The following is a 20386-nucleotide window of genomic DNA, read 5'->3' as shown; positions in this document are numbered from 1 at the left end:
GTATAGTTAACACACTTGCTTGCATTCATGCGCGGATTCCTACTTCAAACTGAAAATGTCTCGTTCCAAGTTAATTTAAGCTACATAGGTACCTAGGTACCTAACATACATCATCTTTTCACAACAACGCCCAATTAGACGAACCAAGAAATGTGTAGAAAGGAGAACCCCCAATGCTAAAAAAAATTAATGCTCCCTATTATCATCTCATCTCATCTCATCTCATCTCATCCAGACTCGTACACCCATCCTCGTCCCACTAGATCCCCCACCCACAACCACAACCAGCCAACCCCGTCTTCTCCCAGGCGGATTCACAACTTGCCTCCGTTTCCGCCGCCGCCGACGAGCTCGGCCGCAGCGCCCGAGATAGCCAGACGGCCCGTCTCCTTGACCTTGGTCTGGAAGACGACCTTGGAGGGGCCCTCCTTCCACATCTCGGTGACGAGGGTCTCGCCGGGGAGTACGGTGCCGGCGAAGCGGACCTTGACGTTGCGGAACGGGCCGAACTTCTCGTAGACGGCTTTGCTCGCTACGCCCATCGAGCATAGACCGTGCAGGATCGGCACCTTGAACCCGCCCATCTTGGCGAAACTCGGGTCGACGTGGAGGGGGCTATGACGACGCGGTCAGTCTTGGTGTCGCTATGCTGGCGATAGTAGGGGGGGGGGGGGGAAACTTACTTGTAATCGCCGCTAAGTCGGTAGATAGCAGCCTGCTCCTCGGTCGTCTTAGTCTCGACGATAACATCCGGATGTCTCTTCGGCGGGGGATTAACAGCGGTAGCCGCGCCTCGATCGGCCGGTTTCTTCTGGCCGCCGAAACCTCCGCAACCTCTCAAGAAGACAGTGGCCTCGTTGTAGAAGAGTTCTTCGTTGGTCTCGGCGTTTACGGTGGTGACGCCGTATTTGAGGACAGCAGCGTTACCCTTGTCCACGACCTCGATCAGCTTGCCGAAGTTCTTGGTTCGGGCTGCTGTTGGGATCGGGTACTTCTTGACCTCGAGGTACTGCTCGCCGTGTAACAGCATCATGGGCGAGAACTTGGGTACTAGCTCGTCCATGCTAAACGGCATGTTGGTGTCGAATTGCGGGATCACGCCGTACGTCGGTAGCACTTGGAAGTTCTCGTGGCCCTCGAACACATACTGCAGTTCAGTCCTCTTGGCGCCGATGCCCAAGTTGTAGAGCATGCTGTCGCGCTCCGTGTAGGTGTACTCCGTAGGCTCGGACTTGGCAGCCAAAGCATTCTTTTGGGCTTCGAGATATTTGTTACTCTCGGAGGGAGCCTGAGCAAAAAAAGACAAAAGGTCAACATCAATAGTTCATTTGTCTGCTAGACTATAACATATTACATTTATATATACATGATAGTCCGAATAGGAGGACATTAAAGAAAGAGGGCTCATCATACCTTAGATGCCCCTCGCTTGTTCTCCATGTTGGCCAGGATCTTCGCCACCGAGTCTTGGGGTTTCTCAGGGTGGTCTGCTCGGCCGTCGTCAAAGTCGACAATCTTGGGCCAGGTCTTGGCGACCTCTTCGGGAACCAGCTTAACATCTATCGGGAAGCCAACACCTCCTGACCGCTGCCACCTTGTCCGGCCACACCAACCGCTGCCTACTTCGTATAGGTAACCTGTGGGGTTCTTAGGCACCTTGTCGCTGCAGAGAGCAAGGACAAGAGGAGCAATGTAGTCGGGCTTGAAGGCCTGGACTAGTTCCTCTGGTAATATGGTTCGGGTCATGGCAGTTCCGGCGTTAGGAGCAATGGTGTTGCAGTAGATATTGTATTTGGCTCCCTCAAGAGCGATGGTGCGAGAGAATCCAATAATACCAGATTTCTAAGGCTTGTCAGCTTTACTTAGTTCGTTTTGGCAATTTTATGTTTTAATCACTTACCGCTGCCGCGTAGTTCGCCTGCCCAAAGTTACCGTAGATACCGCTCGTCGACGTGGTGTTCACGATACGTCCATACTTCTGCTTAAGGAAGTAGGGCCATGCTGCCTTGGTGACCTTGTATGTGCTTCGGAGGTGGACATTCAGAACGGGATCCCAAAGGCTGTCATCCATGTTGCTGAATGCCTTGTCCCGGAGGATGCCAGCATTGTTGATAATGATGTCGATGCGACCAAAGCCATCAATAGCGGCCTTGACGACCTTGTCACCCTCCTCAGAAGACGCCTTGACACCGACTGCCTTACCGCCTAATTTCTTGATCTCGCCAACAACAGTATCGGGATCCACCAAGTCGTTCACAACAACTGACGCACCGTGCTTGGCGAAGGCAAGACAGTAGGCACGTCCGATACCAGCACCGCCGCCCGTGACCAAGGCCACACGGCCGGTGAAGTCTAACTTTTCACCTTGTTCGTTCGGGCCGAGCTTCATCGACTCTTCGAGGAGAGCTAAGAAGTCGTTGGGACCATTCGGATACTGGGGGTTTGAGAAGTCGATAACCTTGTCCCACTTCTTAAGAATGGCACCCGGTGTATAGCTATCGTCTGCCTTCAGGAGAAGACCGCTCGACCTCTCCCACCTCAGCTTCGCAACGTGACCTCCACCGACTTCGAAAATGCCACCATTCTCCTTAGTGTTGCTCTTGTGGACCAAAACGGCGACAAGGGGAACGACCCAATCGGGCTTTAGGTTTTCCAAGACTTCCGGAGGCATAACGGTCTGGGTCATGCGACTCGCGGCTATGGGAGCGATGACGTTTGAGATGATGTTGTACTTAGCGCCCTCCTTAGCGAGCGTCTCGGTGAAGCCAACCATAGCCATCTTAGCAGCCGAGTAATTGGCCTGGCCGAAGCTGCCGAACAAGCCGGCAGCGGATGAGGTGTTGATGACACGACCGTACTTCTGCTTGCGGAAATGCGGCCAGGCAGCACGTGCGCACTTGTAAGAGCCCTTTACGTGCACCTTCTGAATCAAATCCCAGTCCTGATCCGTCATGTTCTTGAAGCTAACGTCTCGTAGGATACCGGCATTGTTGAGTAGGATATCGATTCGGCCGAAAGCCTTAATGGCGGTCTCGATGATCTTCTCGCCATTCTCGACGCTGTCGTAGTTAGCCACGGCTTGACCACCGGCGGCTTTGATTTCATCTACGACTACATCGGCAGCCTAATGGTTGTAAAAAAGAACACGTTAGCGGATGCGTTTGATATTTGGCGTAATTGAAATATGATTGAGACTTCTATTTACCTTTGTTGAGTTGCCATCACCCTTAAATGAGCCTCCAAGGTCATTAACAACGACCTTGGCTCCTCTTGATGCGAAGAAAGTAGCATATGTCTTGCCCAAGCCACCACCAGCGCCGGTGACGACTACGACTTGGTCGTCAAAGCGCAATTCGCTTGCCATGGTGTCGTGTTTCGAAGCTCTGAAAAAATAGGGAATTAGAAGTTGATTAACTAAAGGGAATAACTTTCGATGGTAGATAATACAGATGTTTAGTTGGAGATGGCTTCTAATACACGATTGGCATGAGAGCAGAAATGAATGATAGAAAAAGCTGGCTGAATTACGGGATGATAGGTCCAAGTTCCTGATAATAAAGAGCTGGTCAATCAATGTGCCGCATTTGAACTCCGGCTATTCAGCCGAGGCAGCTTTCGCATGAGCTGCCAGGGAATCAGGAATGCCGAGGGGCCCCAGATTGACCCACTTCTTCAAAGGACCAGGCAATAGCAAGCTAACTATACTAAATTAGGTATAACTCCTCGGATTTAGCACCTATTTCTTACCCCATACTTATCCCTCTCGTGCCTTCTTTACAAGACCGTTCACATGTCGACAAACTCGAGATTCTGATATGCTTACGAACCTTGTATGAAGTCATATGTACGTTGTATGTATTGCGCCTCCTGTGTCACTATCACGTGTGCTAATATGTCTATGTCAGGTATTCTATACTATTAGGCCTAAGATTCTAGAATTACCTAAGGTAGGCAATTAGCCGTATTAGTTTAGGTACCTAGTTAACACAACATGAAGAGCCGAAGTTTTGTATTGCCGCTTTGCGGGAGATAATAGATTAGAACTTTAAACCTATCAAGCAATTCTTTTTAAAAGACTTCCTTCTGATCGGTTATGGCATTCAAATTCTATAAATCTACTTCTAAGCAGACAAATATATACTTGTATAGTAATTGAGGGTCTAGTTAAATGCATCCAAATAGTCTATTAGTTCCAGCCATCAACCATTAACCATTAACCATTAACCATTAACCATTAACCATCCGAGCCGCTGAACCAAAACAAACTCCCCCGCATTTCCCCATCCCCACAAAGTTAGTTGATACTAATTACCTACACTTGCTCTATGTACAATGTTCTATCTATGCACCCCTAAAACGTGCCGTATGGAAATCTCATGCATGTAATCCCGTTGGGGTAAATAAGCGTATAAGCGTCAAACGCCCGAATAACCGAACATACAGTATCTACAGCCGATCACAAGCACGGATGCAATAAGAGGTCTGCCAAAATGTCTACACCGGAGATAATCGACGACAAGAGCCCCATATGCATACCATTTATACTCGAACGATATAAGCAATACAGCACCTCTAACACTACTCGGCCCTTTATCGTCGGCCTAAACGGCGTACAAGGCGCCGGGAAGACGACTCTGGTAAAGGCCCTTGCTTCGAGGCTACAGAATGACGAAGGCCTACAAACATTGGTTTGCAGCATTGATGATTTCTACCTGCGACATGAAGATCAAAAGGCACTGGCAGAGTCTCACCCGGACAATTTGTTAGTCCAGGTTCGAGGCGAGCCAGGTACGACAACTTGCACCCAAAATCTTAAGTCAGAAGGATATCTATTCTTATTTGATTCTAATGCTACGGCTATGTAGGTACACATGACATGGACTTAGCTCGAAATTTCTTCACGGCTTTATGTGAGGGTCAGCCGGTTAAGATTCCTCAATATGACAAGTCGGCCTATTCGGGCCAAGGCGACAGGGTCCCGGAATCGCAATGGGAGACGATCAACGGCCCGGGTCAACCCAAGATTCAGGTGGTCATCTTCGAGGGCTGGTGTGTTGGCTTTCGGCATTTGAGTCCTGTGGAGGTGTCACTCAAGTGGATTTCGCCAAGCAGGACGCTACACCGACACCCTTTAGAACACCTGGACTTCGTCAATGAGCGCCTCCGGGACTACGATGTCATCACAGACATGTTCAATGCATTCATCCACATTGACGCCGAAGATATCGAATGGGTGTACGACTGGAGGTTAGAGCAGGAGGCCATGTTGCGGAGGGAGAGAGGGGCAGGTATGACAAACGAGCAGGTTGTTAAGTTCGTCGATGCCTATTATCCCGCGTACGAGCTTTTTTCCGACAAGCTGAGAAATGGGCTGTTCGCCGATAAACCCAGATGTCAGTTGAGATTAATTGTCGGTAAAGACAGAAAAGTCAAACAGACGGTCATCGTTTGATACGCGAGTAAGCGGGTATCTTACCAAGTAGCCTCACTTAATGTGAAAAGGCCCAATAGCATCATTTGTTGCCGTACATAGAGCACCGGATTGAAAGCACCAACACCATAGCTCTAGCCCATGTTATAATAACAGCAACCTCATAGCCCAAGCTAACCCACAGCCGTATATCCTTCCCTTTAGAATGAGCTCGTAAAAATCCGTCGGCGGCAAGCTATCAGTCACGGAGAGCCTGCGGTACCGCGTACTTGCTTACTTGATTCAATCAAACTCCTTTCCGTTCATCATGCCCTCGCCTTCGTTTTTGAGTTCGGCGAGAGTGCTGTCAATTGTTCGGATCTTACTCCTAACAGCCTCGTCCCGGTCGGCAATCTCGTTTTCAAAGTCTTGTATTACCGTTCGCTTCGCTTGGCGGGCTTCTCTAAACCGTTGCATAACCTCACCAAATCTTTCAAGGAACCAATCCCCCGATATCTCCCAGTCTTTAACGGGCATCTTAGAAAAGAACTCCATTTGGCTTTCCTGGTCCTTGTCAAAAAAGTGATCAAGTTTTTCTGGTAATGTGCCTCGGGGTGGTCCTATCGCCGACTGGGCCTCTGCTTGGGCTGGGTCAAAATCGAATACTTCATCCTTAAGTTCGGAATAATCCATTGCTGCCAGAGCCCCATCATCGTAGTCAAGCTCGTATTGACGCTTCTTTGGATTAGAAACACGCTTCTCTATCGATGAGCGAGGCATCGCGCTCTCGTGCAATCCTAGCCCGCCCTTATTACCACCCTTGATAAAAAGTTGTCGATTGAGTTGAGGCTTAGGTTTCGCGACTAGCTTAGGCGCAGGCGCAGGCGGAGCAACGCTCTCGCGATCTGACTCGTCCGGATGGCTAACCATAGGTGTATCGGTGTCAGCAAAAATAGTCGAGCGGCGGTGTTGGTGTTCTGGTAATGTCTTCACTCTTAAGTGTACGGAACGTTCAGATCTTGCATCGTCATCTAAATCATTATCAGGGATTGGGTAGGCCTCACGTGGAGGCGAAGATACGATATTTTCTTGAGGAAATGCAGCCCTTTCGGAGAAGGAACCACGGCGGTTATTACGTAAAGCTAACGCTTTAGGATGATGAAGCCGTTTAGCAGAAGGGGTCTTTTCGGGGCTCGTCTGATATGGGCTATCTTCTGACTCTTGGTCAAGTTCCGGAGATGATACTCCCTTCAGGTGGCCACGGTGATTCCTAGCATCCGGTGTCGAAGCACTTCTAGTAAGAGGACCACCTACTACATCTATGATTCCGTTAGGTCCAATAACGAAAGGGGCATGTTGATCCGGCATATTAGCTTCGTCCTTGGCAGGGGGGCGTGGGCGTGGGGTATTCCCTCTCTGTTGGTAAGTAATAGGCGCCCGAAAAGGCATCCGATACATAGAGGTGCCTGCCGCGTTTGCGTCAACGTTGCTAGCGGTGTCACTAAACATGGAGCCATCTACCGTCGAACCCTCCCAGAAAGGCGCTGGTCGCCGCGAAGATTGAATAGGCTCGGAAGCAACGGTTCCCGATCGCCGTATGTTAAGTGACGTATCTCGGGTATGACCATTACGACCGGCAGGAACAGGTAACTTAGCTGCGGCGACGGCAGCAGCTCTATTGGAATTTGCATTGACTATAGGTGCGCGTGATCGTGGAGGCGAATTTTGCGTTGCCTGTACCGTCTGGGCGGGTTGCGACGCCGCAGGTGTAGGTTGAGGTAGATAGACGTGGCGTTGGGGAAGGTGGCTTTGGCCATCATGTCCCGTTCCTGGCCCAGATCCAGCAGGAGCAGGTTGGCTATTATTGAGCCCGTTGCTTGTGACCCAAGCTTGCATTTTCGTCTTTGAATGCTTCAGGAACTGGCTGGCTGGCGGCATCTGAACAGAGGCAGATTTGCTAATATTTCGGAAAGAAAGACACATAAGCTAAGTTTGTTTACTTTTCGTAAGCTCTGTCTATATCCGTTACGCGTTCAATGGCTGTAAATCTTTCGTGGTCCCGATGTTGACGTGTTTGACCACGGATGGTAGTTGAATCGATCGGATGACAGGCGGAGAGGTCGAGCTTGATTATTATGTATTATGCCGCCATCCTGCCCAATGCGACGACGAGGTTGGGTCGCAATGTTTACTGGTGAGGCATGAGGATGACCTTGGAAAGGTCTAAATAGAGGGCGAAAGACGGCGGTCCAATAGTTGAGATGGTGAAATGGCAGAATGGTCGACTGGTGGGGGAATCACGGCAAGACCTTTTTTGATTTACTTCGTAGAAGCCTCGCGACTTCTCCTGCACGTAGTCGAGTCACTGTCGCGTCTGCAGTGTTCTAACGCCTTTCCGGGTTAGGTTCGAGTGGGGCTAAATTATGGGTCCGTGCATCCATGCTGCCATGCTAGCGCACGGGTCACCCCCGGATTCCTTTTTAGTACATCAACCCCCACGACTTATTCTCCCTTCCCCAATTACCTCAGACCATATCATTTATACCGTTTAAGAGGTCGCCTCACCTCGTTTCTGTTTTCTAGATGCCGCTAGATGACTTGTCCTGCATGACTTCTTTCACCATTTGTGTGATACCCGGCCACTTAGCTATCACGACGCGCCTATCTACCTGTTCGGAAGGAGCGCATTGAACGATTCTTCCCGATGCAATGCCACCTTGCTCGCGTCTAATTTCTCATGGCCGTTGGGCAGCAGACAAACATGTCATCCATGGCTTTTATTAAGGGCATTCAGGTTGCTTATTTTTAACCTCTCATCATCCTTCGCGGCAACGGAGCTCTCCACTCCTATTGCTCCTGTTCTATGTATATGCGATGCAAGCACGGAGTTCAGATAGCAGACGCTATGGAGTGACTTCATTTCCATTTACGTGGCTTCAGACCAATCGATCTATCGCGAGGCTAATTAAAGGCTAAGAAGAGGGTGTGTCTTTCCATCCAATGTTCCTTGGATTGTCCCGAGACCCAGGATTTCTCAAGCAACAGACTTTTTCATATACACAAGGTTCACTATAGTCCCAAGTGTTAGCAATTCTGAAATACGCCGAGACTTGAAAAGGACATGTGAGTTGTCAGGCTTGTTCCACGAGCCCCTGGCCCTTGATCAGGTCGAGAGGGGACGACAGCACATGCTTTGAAGTAACACAAAGGCCCCGAAACGGCTGAGATGTAACTTACTAGGCACACTGACTCCTTCCTGAGGGTTCCATATATATGCACCTTTCTCTCGTCGAAGTATCTCGTACCCTTGACTGGTATACCAGTCTTCATTGGAAACCTGCATCAACACGTTTTAGGAGTGCTACAACTTCTAACAATACTGCCACGACTTACCACTGGCGGAGGAAGACGTCCTTCCCCATATAGGAGGTCTCGTATCTCTGGTTCGGTCTGCATCTCCTTCGATAGGGTATCCAAAGCTACTATTTTTGCATTCATTGGGCTTCGCGTGGCTAGCGTCTCGATTTTGGACATGGCTCCGGCACCAAATCCACCTCCATGGAGTGCCCGCGAAATGTACAGTTGATGAACCCACACGGTCCCGGTAGCTGGAAGGCCGAGTTTGATGTCCTCGTCGGGTTCGTGGATATCGAGAGCAACATGACCAATAGGGATGAACTCCACCATGGTTGGCTGCCGCGGGACGAGCCGAACTGCTGCTGCTGTATCCCTCAATGGGCTTGCTTCCTTTGTACAAGTTCTTAGGTCATCCAGTATACTGGTCAAACAAGCAATTACAAGCATACCTTCGGATAGGCACTAGTGTGCTGCTCAAGTACATTTTCTCTATCCGGAAAAGCATCCGAAAGGAGCTAATCCATCAGCTACCACAAAGCTACCCAAAGAGGGGATTATAGAACTCACAACCCAGTAAAATATCTTTCCACCTTTCTGTGCCGCCTCTACCCACTATAAAGCCTGGAATTAGAAGTTGCCATTCACGGAAATTTTCGGATCACATTGCGCGATCTCAAGTCACAGGAACCGGCTCGGTAATCTATAACTCTCGGACGTGCCCGGAGGGTGTATATATGCTCTCGAATGGCAGCATGAAAAAAAAAATGTAACGAAGGATATTCTTACCGATGGTACTTCGTCAGCCCTCCACCCACAAGCAACACGTTGGTCATACATCCTCTGTACATGATCTGGGCTTGAGTGGTCCCAAGGGAGAAGCTACGTAGTATTCAAAACCGTTAGCATTTATTCTTGATATCGTGAGTATAGTAACCTAAGGTACACTATAATAGTAAGTAAATTGCCAAGGGCGAAGCGAACCTCTACTTTCCAAGCATGTTTAGACCCCATGATTACTAGGTGTATTAGTCGTGTGAGCCGAGTTTAAAGGCAAGGTGGTAGACAACGCTACACTCAGTTATGAACAAAGATAGATAGATATATGTCTAAGGGAACCAATTTTCAGATATGAGGTGGGCAAAGGCTTCAAATTCAACCTGAGCTGTCTTAATTTACACGAAGTCAAGATGATAGGTAAGACTTGTTTGTATACCGTCTGAGTCACTCCGATAATCGTATACCAAAGCCTGCATTTACGATAGAACTTCTTTACATAAGCGCCGGTATTATAACCACCGTCTTACACTTTTTCTCTAAAAGGTAGGTTAACAGAGAAAAAAGGGCTAACAAAGGCTAGTCCGACCTCGGGTGATGTAAAAGCGTTACGAACGGGCCACTTGCGCCCTTCTGAACTTTATCGTAACATTATATCAGATCTGATAACACCCCGCTAAAGCTACATAGGTTAGGTACCTAGGTACCTAATAGAATAGAGCTAACAAATGTTACTGCACGTAACCCCGACCTCTAGAAACCCAATTAGCTTCATACAATAAAGCAGCCAAGTTAATCTTATCCACACGACTTATTACAGTCCATGGGTCCAAAGCGTAAAAGCCGATCAGAACAGCAGAGCGAGGCATCCTCTTCGTCGCCTTCCAAACAACGCAAAGCCAATAATAATAATAATAAGGAGGAAGTGGAGATTTCCGCTTCTTCCGCCTCCTCTTCCAAGCCGCAAGACCGTAACCTCCACCATGGCTTCGAGACGTACCCTCCATCCCGGGTATTCCGACTAATAGAGCCCGGCCCCGTGCTTCTAGTCACGACGGGGTCGCTGGCCGACTCGACGCATAACGTCATGACCATCGGCTTCCACATGGTGATGCAGCACGAATCGCCGCCTCTCATCGGCATCTGTCTCGGGCCCTGGGATGCCTCGTTCGCCGCTCTCAAGAAGAAGCGCGAGTGCGTGCTCGCTGTGCCCGACGTAGCGATGGCCGGCGTAGTCGTCGATATTGGGAATTGCTCGGCCGACGATGAGGAAGAGCCCAGCGGCAAGTGGCAGCGCTTCGGGCTGGAAGCCTGCCCGGCTGCCAAGGTCAAGGCACCGCTCGTAGGCGGCGGCAATATCATTGCGAATATCGAGTGCGTGGTCGAAGACACTAAGCTGGTGAGCAAATACTCCATGTGGGTTCTAAAGCCCGTCAAGGCGTGGCTCAATCCGGACAAGAAGCCCGGAGAGGGTGGCCGCATGTTCCATCATCGCGGTGATGGCACGTTCGTCGTCGATGGCGAGATTCTCGACTTGAAGGATAGGATGATCAAATGGCAGGAATACCAAGATTAAATCATACATTAACGCACTCCCTAACTTTTTATTTAGTACCGACTACCTAAGTTCGTAATGACGAATTGACTCTAATCCTAATTTTTATTCTTCATAAACCATGTCCGCCTACTTCTTCTCTTCTTGCTCACTTTCAGCTGCGCTATTAACTATAGCAGTTGGAATCTCCGAGTTCTCCGAATTACTCTTCTTATCTTTTTCTTCCTCGCCCGGAGAGTTCCCCTGTGTCCCCAGCCGAATAAAAAAGGTCAATACCAAGCATGCCGCAGAGAACCCGATAGACATTTGGAATGTTCTGGTGAATTTCAGCATCGGATCGGCCATGCCTTCGGGCGTCAATTCCACCGAGCTATAAATTGCCGTCGAAATCCCCATCACGGCGGTATTAGCCAGGCGGATAACCACATTGAAAATGCCGCCCGCCAAGGATTGCTTATCTTTAGGTAACGACTGCATCACATACATCTAGTAAAGTCAGAATTGCCAAAATGTAAATCACAGGAGCGTAACTCACATTGCCCACGTTGAACTGAAGATCAGCACCAGCAACGATCAAAATGAGGGCTGGGAACATCAAGGCCCAGTAGCTAGTCTCTATCTTGATGAAAGAGAGCAACAAGTTGGCAGCGAGGTAGCATGTGGCACCGAAGATCATGATAACCGTGTTGTTAATGCGATGCAGTATGCGACCGGCAACTACGTTCCATAGCAGCCCAGCGATAGCCTGAGGAAGGAGATGAACGGCGACCATGAGGGTGGAGTACTGCTTAACTTCCTGCAAGAAAAAGGCTACCCAGAAACAACTGGCGGTAAAGCCCATGTTGCCGAGGGCAATAGTAGGGATGATCTACAGTTATTAGTATTAAGGAGGGCAAGTATCTCTGGATAAAAACTCACAAAGCTAAAGTTCCTGTCCTTCCAGATGAATGGAGGCATCAGGGGGTGAGGAAATACCCTTTCCCATAGGACGAAAATGACAAGCAGCGCGACGCCAACAACTAACATCGCAATCACATGCGCACTTGCCCAACCGTCTTCAGGACCCAGTCTGGATTCGTCAGTATTTGAGGCTCTAGGACTCCAAGGGTACCTACGTTAAACCCGCAGTAAACAAGCCTGTCCCAAAAATCGTCAGAGTCGTACCGACAATATCGAATTGCTTCAGCGCTTTTAGGCGTTCTTTCAGAGGAGCTCGATCGAAATTCTCGACATTAGGTACTGCCCAAATCGCATGAAGGGTGAAAAGGGCCCAGATAACGCATAGGACGATAAAGGCAGCACGCCAGTTGCTCAGTTGAGTAACAATGCCGCAGATGATAGTACCAAACACGAATCCTAAGGGGTTTCCAGCACTGAATGCCGAAAATGCCCAGTTCTTCCGTTTCGAAGGGGTGGCGTAGGCCGCGCCCAGTATACCTATGGCCGGAGGAACAACCATAGCCGAGCAAGCACCGAGGATACCGCAGACAATCAACATCCAGAAGGGATTTTGGGAGAAAGCCACCAGCAACACGAATCCACTGAAACTGGCCAGACCAGCTATGAACATGGGTTTTCTCCCCAGCAAGTCGGCTAGCTGCCCCAAGGCAAGCTGGAGAGCACCAGCCACAAGTCTATAATAATAACAAGTTAGTGATATATAAAAACTAAGTACCTACTTAGTTAAGGATTTAGAAAGACATTCTATACGTACGACGTCGATGCGCTGATCCATGCTATTTCACCCTGTGTCATACCCAAGTCGCGAGAGACGGGAACTGTGATAACTAGAGCAACACCGGATAGGAAAGATGTTGTGGCGGTTGCGATGGTAGCTTGGAAGATGAAGGATATCTCTTGGAATGTGTTCTTAAAGCACTCCGGTCGATCTCCAAACTTCGATTTGATCCTCTCAAGCGCCGACATAGCATGCTCCTCGTCGCCGTTCGTAGCGCGAACGCTCCCACTAGAGGTGGAGCTATTAGCTGCCGCATCTATATCTTGCCCGGGTTTCGCTGGGTTGAGAGACATCTCGATGGTTTCTGGGGTTTGTCCAGATGGCGCCGCCATTATGTACAGATATCTTGTGAATTAGACCTCTAGAAGGCTATTCATCCAAGTCAATGAAGCGCCGTGTTGAGCTTCATGGGCTGTAGCGGAAATATGTCAAAGGTAACAATAATTGTTACTCAAGAATGGGTGTATTAGCGCACAATGATTAGGTATATATGTGGCAATAATAGTTGTTAGAGCCCGCTTATTACCTGATATATGTACCTACGCATTCCATCCCTCGGAATAAGAACATACAAGGAATAAACCCGATGCCTATGGAGATACGCTTCGTAAGTATTCACATGATGTGGGTTTTTTTGTCCTACAAGAAAGACATGTTTATATATTAAGAAACTACTACACCCATAATGGATAAGCTTGACTCAGGTCCACACTGAGTCTAGTCCTGTTCAAATTATCGTCTTCACACCGTCAGGAGCAACGAGGTTCGCGATTGCCCAAATAGGGGCCAGATTATCAGTCATGCCATTCTCCCACATCCCACATCCCACATTCCCCCGTTCTCGGCGCCCTATTGGCCAAGCCTTTTTTAGAGCCGACGCAATGGGACCCGCTAAGGGCCCTAGCACGGACCAGAATCGGCAACGGAAGCGGGATCGGACCTCACTACGGATTAATAAAATAGGTACTTGACAGTCTTTAAGGCAAGAACGACACAGGCACATTATTTACTTAAGTCTAATCCGCTGACTTCTTTACACCGTTCCTAAAATAATAATATTTTTTCTAATCTTTTAAACGTTGTGATTTATTGATATAACTAAGGTTATAACTAAGGGGAGTGAATGTATGCCTTTGTCACGCTCACAACTTCAGGACGTGGATAGTTACACGTGTAACTATGTGGAAAATAACTTAACTTATTCACGACTTCAGGCAAACTGTGCACGTGCTCGAAATCGAATGCATGATGACTTCATGAATCGATATATCAAAAGTCGGTAAACTAAAACAACATAGGTTGTTTCAAGTGCTTACACTCTCCTTACGTGTATGACAATCAAAACATACCTAAAGGCTAACACGAACGGAAGCCACCACGTACAGAATAGCATACAAACACGTTTCGTGCTCCTTGACATGGCACACAGCGCCGGTGGCACTGGATCGAGTTCACAACTTTGGTCGATGCTACCTAATTGTTCCTCGTACAAAGAGCTAACTTTGCGCGACGACATACCTTGGTACTGACAAACATTGCAGGTTACATGGCAGTGTTTAATATGCCAGTGCTACGCAGAAGTCGAAAGAAGGTATCACGAAGTAGATCTAGAAGGTATGGAATCAACTTTGCTGTTTCGCAAAGAACTCTAAATCTAGACTATACACAGTGAGAATATCCATTGTCCTAGATGTCTCATCTAGGATCATAACAGGGGGGGCAATCCGAGACACAAAGTCTCTCCCATTTAAAGAATATTTAGGTACCTTTGCCGAAGCCTAGCTTTACGATGGTGAGGATTACTTGAACTTGAAAGCGAGTGCTATCGAATAGAATCACGATACCTACACAGTATTAACACTATCCATCCATTTGTAATGGGACTCTTGACATAACTCAACAATTAGGTACTTAATATTAGAACACTACCACGTTCCTTATAATAAGATGTGTATAACTATTCTAATAATCGGTCTCTTGCTATTTCTCTGGTAGGGTAGTTGTGATCATTCTATATGGTAAACAACCCCCTTATTCAACCCCCCCTATTAGCACCGGTCGCGTCTGCAGGCCACCTTTGGATTTTATAATTGTGGAGGCCCACCAAGCGATGACGACGACGTAGTTGTATAGAGTATTGAAGTTAGGTCGAATGATCATTAATTTACAGCTTCATCCCAGAATGCTATTATAATCCCTTTCCCCTTCCACCCATATTATGTAGTTCTCTTATTTTCGGGTTTAGAAACACGTGCTAGACTTCCACGTCTATCTCCTCGCATACCTACTAGGTATTTATAACATCGCCGAGTAAAAGGATCTTCTAGGCTGTATAGGTAGTTTATTAGTTTATATATACATGGGACGGGTAGCTATTAATCATGTGCGGCCTTGGTAAGGCTACTAGTATCTACGTCAAAATGTCTCGCTTGTATATAATAGGTATGCTATAAAGATCCGATGTGTGATAAGATCTTTGCGCGCAATATAATACATGTACTTAGCTTAAGACTCAAGTTGGATATATATCCAAACCTAGGCACATGATTGAATCGTCTGGGGAGAGGAGGCGATGAAATCGCCTAGGCAATTGACTAAAGCAACTAACCGCTTCAGCGCCCCATTGGCAAGAGACCAAAAACTTATAAGCAAACACCGTTGATCAATCTCGCTAATATAAAGATTATTGCATCAGCTGACCTAATAATTCATGCCGGTAGCCTTCGGGGAATATGTTTAGCTGAGATTTGCGTACGCTTCATAGAGTTTCGTTTGGTAGGCGGAGCATCGCACTCTTGATGGTCTCTCGTGCTCTGGTGAGAGTATTCTGGAAAGGAATCATGACCGATGGAGGACGCTACGTAAAGCCTCAGGGGCGCTGGCAGGAAGGTCCCCGTTACAGGCAGAGTTGACTTTCTACGTACATATTTGAATATAGGTATATATATATATCTAACGTGGCAATTCTAAATCATGTCCGTGGGCTTCTCAGGAAGTTCACAACTCCTCCGCAGTAACTAACAAGACTATCTAATCTATTACATTCCTCTGCTTGGTGTTTCTTCCATTCCGACAGCGCGCTCATTAGGGTATCACTCGCCAGGATCAAATCGAAATGTAGACGCAAGAAGACAGCCATCCAGGCTTGGGTGAGCTCGTAGTCACGACGTGCCACAAGGCGGCTGGTCATGGCGTGGATGAAATGAAGCAGCTCGTTGGATTCATCATCATCCCCAGTTGTTAGAGAGCGCAATTCTAGGTCCGCCGTAGCCGGAGGAAGAGACTTAAGATGCTCGATGAATTCGGTAACTGGTTAAAATTAGCTTACAAATATAATGATATAGGGAATATAGGCAATGGCTCTTACAATTTCCAGAAGTAGCTCCCGCTTGCAGTTTATTCGTGAATATTTGCTCTGCCCTGTTCCGATCGAAACGGGTAATCCTAGATTGACTCTGAGCTTGGTCCGTGTTCGGCTGGGCTGCGTCTAGATTTGACGCGCCGTTGTTGGTTGCTGATGGCAAGAAGAAAGGCGCTTTTTCTGGAGCTTTTGGAGCTTCCGTCGGTTTGTTCCTCTGTTTAATCAAGTCCAAGTGTAATAGTGTTTGCCATCTGCTTCGCGGAACCAGACTTAATGTCATCATATCGGCACTGAGCTGATCCACGCCAGGTGCAGTGATTTCATCATCTTCTTGAGAGGCTGCCTCTTCAAAAGCTGCTTCGAGTAAGCCCTGGCCTCCCTCTCCTGACGCCGTTGGTCCCGATATCTGCTTGATTGAATCTTCGGATATTTGTCGGGTTGGAACGTGTGTGAAGAGAGCCTTGTTATTCCATATGTCAACACCCAACTCCCCCTCAGTGGCTGCAGCCAAATATTCCCCTGTTGCCGAGAAGGCTAGCGCGGTGCAAGGTTTCTCTAATCGAATAGCATCAATTAAGTGACCTGTCGGGAGATCCCAAACTCGTATTATAGCATCCTGAGACGCTGCTACTATCCAGCGGCCATCGTTAGAGAAAATGAAGTCGTTGATTTTGCCCTGGCATCCCCAGAATTCACGAATGGTTTGTTTCGTCTCAATATCTACGACCCGAATAGAGTTGTCATCACAGGAAAAAGCTATGAGATCATTTGCAGCATGGTAGCGGCAGCCTATGATTCCTGTCATCGGAGCCCAGTTGATTTCCTCAAGCAGATTTCCTGTGAGGAACTCCCAGAATTTTACTTTGCCGTCCAAGGAGCAGCTAATCACGTATTTGTTCATTGAATCGACAACAATCCCGGTGACTGCTTTCGTATGCTTCCCAACTCCTGGCGCAAAACCAGTTGCGGATCGAGCTTGAAGCTGAACGACGGTATCCGCTTGTCTTAACTGCTGCATTTTGACTTGTCTTGCCTGTGCCGGTGTGAGCTTGGATGGAAATCGTTGGCGGTGTAGTCCTGATTGAAGGTTAAACATATCAATAGACCCGCCAATAGACCCAACGACAGCAAAGGTCCCACAGGGGCTCATAGCCACTGATGATACGTTTGCGCCGTCACCGGTTTGGAATGCCCATCTTCCAGCTCTTTTTCGGCCCCAAAACCAGGTTCGAACGAACGGATCGTTCTTGTGTGCCGTAACCACGCTCTCCCAACCCGTCATACCGCTAATCTCGGCATCTATGGGCTTCTTTTGGGTTTGAGATTTTTGCCACAACACCTGCTTCCCGGGCAAGGCACCCATACCGCCATCCCTATTTAAAGAACATGCTATGCATGTGATCTCCGGCGCCTTTAAGTCATCGAGTGTGGTAGTTGGACCACGGCTTAGGGTGCTGCTGTCTAGAATCCCGTATTTCTTGGCCTTCTTGCGTATATTGCCCTGACTCAATTCTGTGCTTTGACCGTCTCGACGAAGACTCCAGCCCCAGAGACTCCTATCCCTACCACCACTAAGAAGCCATTTGTTACCTGCTTCAGCACCTTCAAAATCGGTCGGCAAGAACTGCAAACTGGTGACTGGTGCAGCATGGCCACTCCTCGTGTGTAGTATTCGTGGTATGGGCGAAAATGGAGTCTCATCGAATATCCAAGTCTTTAAGGAATTGTCTCTGCCACTGGTGACGATGACGGGCTGGCCGGCAAGGAACTCAATTTTGCTTACACCCCCACGAATCGATGCCCCCTCTTGCAATGGGGGGTTATGAGCGCTTCTAAGGATACCCATAATCCTACCACCCTGGTTAAGATCCCAAAAAGTGATATCGCCGCTCGACTGCGTAGCTGTCGCCATAACACCATCTTTGCGCCCATCCTGGCCTGCGCCCATACCGTCCGTGCGAAACGAAATGCTGGTCACGGGCGCATCCTCGGTACCTGCGTTGACCTCAAGCATCTTTTTGTCTGTGAGTACGTTATGAATAACCAAAGGCCCCTCTGCGTATGAGATAGCCATTAGAGAAAGCGCAGGTGTTGGCTGCATGCAAGTGACAGCACCACAGCTTGGAGATGGAGGTAGGATGGTATAGATAAGTTTTCCGGTAGAGATGTTCCAGATTTCGACCCATCCGTTCCGACGTCCGGCGAATATCTTATTTAAGTACGTCGGCATAGTACATATACCTCCGGTGAGTTCGTTATCGAGCTTTTTCGAAGCCATAGTAAAAAGAGTCGTATAGTGTTCCAATGTCGTCGTCTTCCATACTTCTATTCTTGTCAAGCCACAGGCAACAACCCAAGATCCGAAAACGAGAATCTGCTTGATAGGCTCGTGTAGATCAGAGGGAAGTTCTAACTCGCCAACCTTCTTCCCTCTCTGGAAAATCCATATACCCTGAGAGGAGCCTTCTCGGGAGTCGCCCCAAGCAACAAACACCTTCTGTTTCCAAGCGCATGTCGCCGTGATAGTACTTGGCGTCTGGGGCCGAGTTATGAAGACGAGATTGAGACCGCGTTTAAGGTCATAGGTCTGGAGCGAGCGGCCTATAGATGTTGTAACCTGGAAAGTAGTATTCCCGAGAGGAACAGTGGTAAAGGGCACATTAGTAGGAGAAACGAGGCCGATTGTCTAATACTATACATTAGAACTAGGTATGGCCATTGCGATTCCGAAAGTGTCTGAACATACCCGATATGGAGCAAAGATCCTAGACTGTTGCGATGTGGACGATTTATTGGATTTCGCGACAGAATTGAGCTTCTGACGTTTGACCAATGGTCCTTCTGGCTCTGAATGAGGCATTATAGCGAATTACTCGTCGTAATAATCGTTGAGCCCCTATATGAATCGCGCTTTAACTGCCAGAGCTTTCGTAGTCGCATCTAGGAATCGCAGCGCAACGACTGCACAGAGGCCATCTGTAAATGGATTTTTTTTCCTTTAGGACGGAGCAGCGCGAAGCATTTTTTGGCGTCTTGTACTAGGTACCTTGGCCCCACTGTCTTATCCTAAACTACTGGTAAAGAGGTACTTAGAGATACGACTGTTATTGATGAAGCTTTTGAATTTGGAACTTGTAGGGATAATTTACCAATATTGCAATTAACTCCAACAATAACTAACTCTATGGATTGCATTTATAGCAATTTTTATATTATTAAAAAAGACTTAACTTTAATCTTCAAGACTAAGTGAAGTATTGAATAGGTACCTACCTAAAGTACCTATACATTTAGCTCTAATGCTATAATTCTTATCATTATCGATAACCGTCGATAGCAGTAGGTATCCGGTATATTGCCCCACCTAATGAAAGGTCTAGTGTACGAAGTATCGCATATGAGCCCACCGTTTGTCTACTTAGAAAGAATGTTCACTTTAACCCTTTAACTGTCTTAAGAAAATACTTTTTTAGTCGATGACAAGATATTCTTAAGCGGAGATTCTCAATAACATCTTATGAGGTAGCTAAGGTGATAATTTTCCACTTTCACCGCCTTAATGCCTACCTATTGAAAACAACAAAACTGATTGTTGTATTGTATTAAGCGCCACACCATCTCAATTATTCTATGCTATTGGCTGATTACTAACCCTTGAGGCCTTAGCATTGGATCTCATGTCATTGGCATGTGCTCAAGACGCCACCATGAGGTACATACCTTATCATATTGCCAATGATGCGGTTTACAGAATTCCCACTATGCAAAATTCCATAATTACAGTAGCATCTCGGCTTTCTCGTGATGCATCCCTGACGCTTGATATTCCGAATTGCCGTATCTGCGACCCACTTCCAACATTCAGGTCACGAAGTCGCGGCAAACTAAAAATAAATCGGGTCTCGAATCGATATTTCTTTATATTTCTTTCGAAGGGGGGCACTAAGCCTAGTAACCAACCCAATTCCTCCTAACGAATAATTTCACACATACGCAATAAACTCAGTAGCAAGATCTGAATATTGAACTCATTTATATAGGTCCATCGTGGAGGTCTTATCAAGGCTGGTGTCGCCCAACTCACTACCTACACTAGAACACGATATTTGACTAGTTAGGAGGTGAACGACATATCATTTGCCACCGTTTCCAAGTATCCGGAGATCCTCACCTTATCCATTAGCAATCGAA

General features: G+C 47.7%; 7 protein-coding genes across 7 annotated transcripts; 2 read left to right on the top strand and 5 right to left on the bottom strand.

Moving 5' to 3' along the window:
• Positions 1–2: 2 nt before the first annotated feature.
• F5Y00DRAFT_226570 (NAD(P)-binding protein) lies at positions 3–3696 on the bottom strand. Its single transcript, XM_048006355.1, has 6 exons — positions 3448–3696; positions 3206–3383; positions 1901–3124; positions 1414–1842; positions 684–1288; positions 3–615 (listed from the first exon to the last, which is right to left on the bottom strand). The coding sequence occupies exons 2-6, from the start codon at positions 3362–3364 to the stop codon at positions 315–317; spliced, it is 2718 nt and encodes a 905-aa protein (XP_047868924.1). The 5' UTR covers positions 3365–3383; positions 3448–3696; the 3' UTR covers positions 3–314.
• A 597-nt stretch (positions 3697–4293) lies between these two features.
• F5Y00DRAFT_158599 (P-loop containing nucleoside triphosphate hydrolase protein) lies at positions 4294–5583 on the top strand. The gene is made up of 2 exons (XM_048004658.1): positions 4294–4788; positions 4866–5583. The coding sequence occupies exons 1-2, from the start codon at positions 4491–4493 to the stop codon at positions 5450–5452; spliced, it is 885 nt and encodes a 294-aa protein (XP_047868923.1). The 5' UTR covers positions 4294–4490; the 3' UTR covers positions 5453–5583.
• Positions 5584–5713: 130 nt separating this feature from the next.
• On the bottom strand, positions 5714–7348 carry F5Y00DRAFT_251097 (extracellular mutant protein 11-domain-containing protein; the record flags this gene model as incomplete). Its single annotated transcript, XM_048009801.1, has 1 exon — positions 5714–7348. The coding sequence occupies one exon, from the start codon at positions 7346–7348 to the stop codon at positions 5714–5716; it is 1635 nt and encodes a 544-aa protein (XP_047868922.1).
• Positions 7349–7948: 600 nt separating this feature from the next.
• Positions 7949–10072, bottom strand: F5Y00DRAFT_226564 (uncharacterized protein). The gene is made up of 7 exons (XM_048006354.1): positions 9749–10072; positions 9554–9646; positions 9335–9379; positions 9217–9282; positions 8804–9157; positions 8648–8747; positions 7949–8479 (listed from the first exon to the last, which is right to left on the bottom strand). Exons 1-7 carry the CDS (start codon positions 9776–9778, stop codon positions 8445–8447), a joined length of 723 nt encoding a protein of 240 aa, XP_047868921.1. The 5' UTR covers positions 9779–10072; the 3' UTR covers positions 7949–8444.
• Positions 10073–10295: 223 nt separating this feature from the next.
• On the top strand, positions 10296–11336 carry F5Y00DRAFT_158531 (uncharacterized protein). Its single transcript, XM_048004657.1, has one exon. It carries the CDS (start codon positions 10365–10367, stop codon positions 11115–11117), a length of 753 nt encoding a protein of 250 aa, XP_047868920.1. The 5' UTR covers positions 10296–10364; the 3' UTR covers positions 11118–11336.
• On the bottom strand, positions 11226–13166 carry F5Y00DRAFT_258247 (MFS general substrate transporter; the record flags this gene model as incomplete). Its single annotated transcript, XM_048010674.1, has 5 exons — positions 11226–11582; positions 11632–11964; positions 12015–12165; positions 12212–12730; positions 12811–13166. The coding sequence occupies 5 exons, from the start codon at positions 13164–13166 to the stop codon at positions 11226–11228; spliced, it is 1716 nt and encodes a 571-aa protein (XP_047868919.1).
• Positions 13167–15761: 2595 nt separating this feature from the next.
• F5Y00DRAFT_226544 (WD domain-containing protein) lies at positions 15762–19437 on the bottom strand. Its single transcript, XM_048006353.1, has 3 exons — positions 18942–19437; positions 16202–18881; positions 15762–16143 (listed from the first exon to the last, which is right to left on the bottom strand). Exons 1-3 carry the CDS (start codon positions 19053–19055, stop codon positions 15806–15808), a joined length of 3132 nt encoding a protein of 1043 aa, XP_047868918.1. The 5' UTR covers positions 19056–19437; the 3' UTR covers positions 15762–15805.
• Between the last annotated feature and the right edge of the window lie 949 nt (positions 19438–20386).

This window comes from Daldinia vernicosa, assembly GCF_022497035.1.
Source record: "Daldinia vernicosa strain CBS 139.73 unplaced genomic scaffold F5Y00scaffold_5, whole genome shotgun sequence".
Lineage (NCBI taxonomy): Eukaryota > Fungi > Ascomycota > Sordariomycetes > Xylariales > Hypoxylaceae > Daldinia > Daldinia vernicosa.
Note: the sequence above shows the minus strand (reverse complement) of the source record. Positions and strands in the feature narration are given on the sequence as shown.